Raw genomic sequence first — 2913 nt, 5'->3', positions numbered from 1 at the left:
ATTTTTCCCTGCCAATTTTTCGGTCCTTGACTGAAGAGATGTTGTTGACTTTACAGAGGTTAAAGGTGGCCACCTCAAACGACAAATGGGATTTAGCAAGAAGGGATGATTGTTGTTCTTTCGGGACTAAAGTGTCAGGAAGATGCAGAGGTCCCCTGGCCCCTGCTGAGGCACCAAGTGACAGCAGCAGCTGCTGAGGGTGCTGGAGCTCTGCGGGATCTGAGGGTTCCCACGTCTCAGAAGGGCACAACTTCTCCTTTTCCCACATCTGTGGCTGGAGGAATAACAGTGAGAGCTCCGCTGGGGAGCTGAGTCAGGCCCTGCAGGCAGACTTTGGTCTGAGTGGGAGCCTGAAGCTGTTCCTGACTGAAGTGGCCAAGAGGCCAAGGGCCAATCCTCCTTTCTCTTCCATCCCTGCAAGCACATGTGCAAGAACATAAATGTTTGAATAATCAACTAGACCTTTTTGTAGACTGCAGGTAGGACTGAAAACCAACAGACTCAGGCTGAATTCACACAACCCCCTAATAATTTGTGCGAGTGAAGTGCTATACATATCACAACACAAACACACAGAGAGAATGTAAATTAAATATTCTGCATTGCCAAAAAGTTCTGGACTCTGATTTAGATTCTGCCAGTGCCTGGAACATTTGCAGCATTCATAATTTCATTACAACCCAGCCTTTCAGAAAAAGAGCAGTCTGAGGGGTTTCCTCCTGCCAGTGAGTATTAAATACTTTCTAATGTTTATTATCTAATGCAACAGAACAACGGATTTAAATATTTAGGAGAGTTCTTTCTAGAGAATGATTTAGGCATCAGATACTGAGAAGAGATTCCCTGCTAATGTATTTTCAACTCTGGTGGCTCCAGGGTCTAAGAATCTGCTTTCTGCTAGGAAAAACTATAAAATGTTCAACATCAAACATGTCTTTCATTGTCATAAAACCAAGAGCTTTCCTTGCAGGAGGGGTGGCATATTGAAAATTCTCTAGAAAGTGGAATACAGAAAGAATAACTGTCACTGGCAGCAAACTCCAACTCTCAGTAAATACATGTGTTACCAATCTAACAAAACACCACTCAAATCCTTGCATGTGTGTACAAGCCAGGTTTAATGGGTTTTTTTTAAATTTTAGGATTGGACCTTAAATTATATATAATTAGTAAGCTCCTTTCTTACTTTTATTTCCCACTTTAGTCCTTGAAATTTGGTGTCTGTTGAATTATGTTTTAGGGCTTTTTCTAAACCCGAGATTTGGGGAGTTTTGTTAACAGTGCAATAAAAATAACTTTGCAGCGTCACAAAGAAACATTAAAGACTTTTTTTGTGTGCAGCTCTTTAACTTTAAAAAAAAACCCCCAAAAACAGACATTGTTTCTTTAAAAGGCTCCATCTGCAAATCCCATTAGATGTGCATATAAGGTTTCAAATGATTAATAGCTGCCTGCTTTGCTTTGGTTGGAGGGGCTGAGAGTATTGTGTGTTAACCCCTCCCTCCCCTTACTCACATTTCACTTTGCAAACTTGTCACTCTCTCCCCAGCACAGTATTTAAAAGGTGTTTCACTCATGCCCAGCACTTCAGGAGGGAGCAAACTGCGGGCCTGGGGAAGCAGCTCATGGAGGTCCCTGCCCAGGTCTGGGTCCTGTTTCCCAGTCGGGGCAATGAAGCGATTTAGAGGATCTCCCACAGTAACGATTTAGAAGATCTCCCACAGTGGGGTTTATGTGGGGCATAAACCCCACAAACAAACTGTTGTTTAGGGAGGAAATCCATCCTGTGAAATTTGGAAGATTCACCCCCTGCTTCCCTTCTGCTTTTGAAGGCTGAGCCATCACCGAGGCGCGGGCAGGACTGGCAGATGGATCCCACCAGCAGCAGCTGCATGCGCAGCCCCCAGCCCCCCCCTGCCCTCTGGGGGGGCGTGAGGAGCACCCACATGGACGTCAGCACAGCCCCGGGGCTGAACCACTGCCCAGCAGCACCGTTCTCCTTCCACCAGGGACCAGATTTCGACGCTTACTCCGATTTCTCCACCTCCTGCTTGGTGGCGGCTCCCCAGAGCTTCCCACGGGAGGAGCGGGCGTTTGGGGAGCAGCACCCCCCTTTCCAACACCCTGCCTGGCACCTGGCAGCAGCTGAGAGCACGAGACAACTCAGTCCAGGACGGGCCTTGGCATCTGGGCAGTCAGAGGGCAGCAGCCCAGACCCAGCGGGGGTGGAGGAAGATGAAGAGGTGCCAGTAAACACCACAAGGGACACTGAGAAAAAGCCACCCAAAAGAAAAAAGGAAAGCTCAGGTAGGTGACACGAAATCAGGGCTGTGGGAGAGTGCAGGCAACGGAATGGGAGCACTTGTGAGACTGAGAATTAAGAAAGGGAGCTGATTAGCAAAACATTTCGTAATGCTTGACTGGGCAGACTTACACAATAACAACTCTGAAACCAAACAGTTTATTCTTATCCTGGCCTTTGTATTTCAGTCCTGCAGAGCTTGTTTACTGAACCAAGCATTTTACTCACCAGCACAATGCACATTTGCTGTAACTAAACAGGAATCACATGGCATGTACACGCTGAGCTGACAGTCCTAGGATGTGGAGTTACAGATCCGTACTTGCCATTTGTCTGAGCATAAGGGAATGGCAAAGAGCAAAGATCCCTCAGCTTGAGTTGCCTGTGCTGGTTGGAAATACCATACTAGGATTTTGACATCTCAGTTTATGGTAAGAAGTACAAGAGGCAAAGTCTTCCTTTAGATATAAATTCTATTTGGCCTCACTAAATAATAAATATTTTTACCTCAAAGCAGCTCTGGCTCTGATTCCTAAGCATCAATTTTCTTTTCCTTTCTTTTCTTTTCTTTTCTTTTCTTTTCTTTTCTTTTCTTTTCTTTTCTTTTCTTT

General features: G+C 45.6%; 1 protein-coding gene across 1 annotated transcript in view; it reads left to right on the top strand.

Annotated features, from left to right (window-relative positions):
* Window positions 1–1771: 1771 nt before the first annotated feature.
* The window catches only part of MEOX1 (mesenchyme homeobox 1), a 3881-nt gene continuing 2739 nt past the window's right edge, over window positions 1772–2913 (top strand). The window contains exon 1 of the mRNA XM_017834079.1: window positions 1772–2307. Within this exon, the coding sequence (XP_017689568.1) occupies window positions 1869–2307 (439 nt within the window). The 5' untranslated portion in view covers window positions 1772–1868. The remainder of the gene's footprint in view (window positions 2308–2913) is intronic.

The sequence above is a fragment of the Lepidothrix coronata genome, unplaced genomic scaffold (assembly GCF_001604755.1).
Source record: "Lepidothrix coronata isolate B3197 unplaced genomic scaffold, Lepidothrix_coronata-1.0 Scaffold229, whole genome shotgun sequence".
NCBI classification, from domain to species: domain Eukaryota; kingdom Metazoa; phylum Chordata; class Aves; order Passeriformes; family Pipridae; genus Lepidothrix; species Lepidothrix coronata.
Note: the sequence above shows the minus strand (reverse complement) of the source record. Positions and strands in the feature narration are given on the sequence as shown.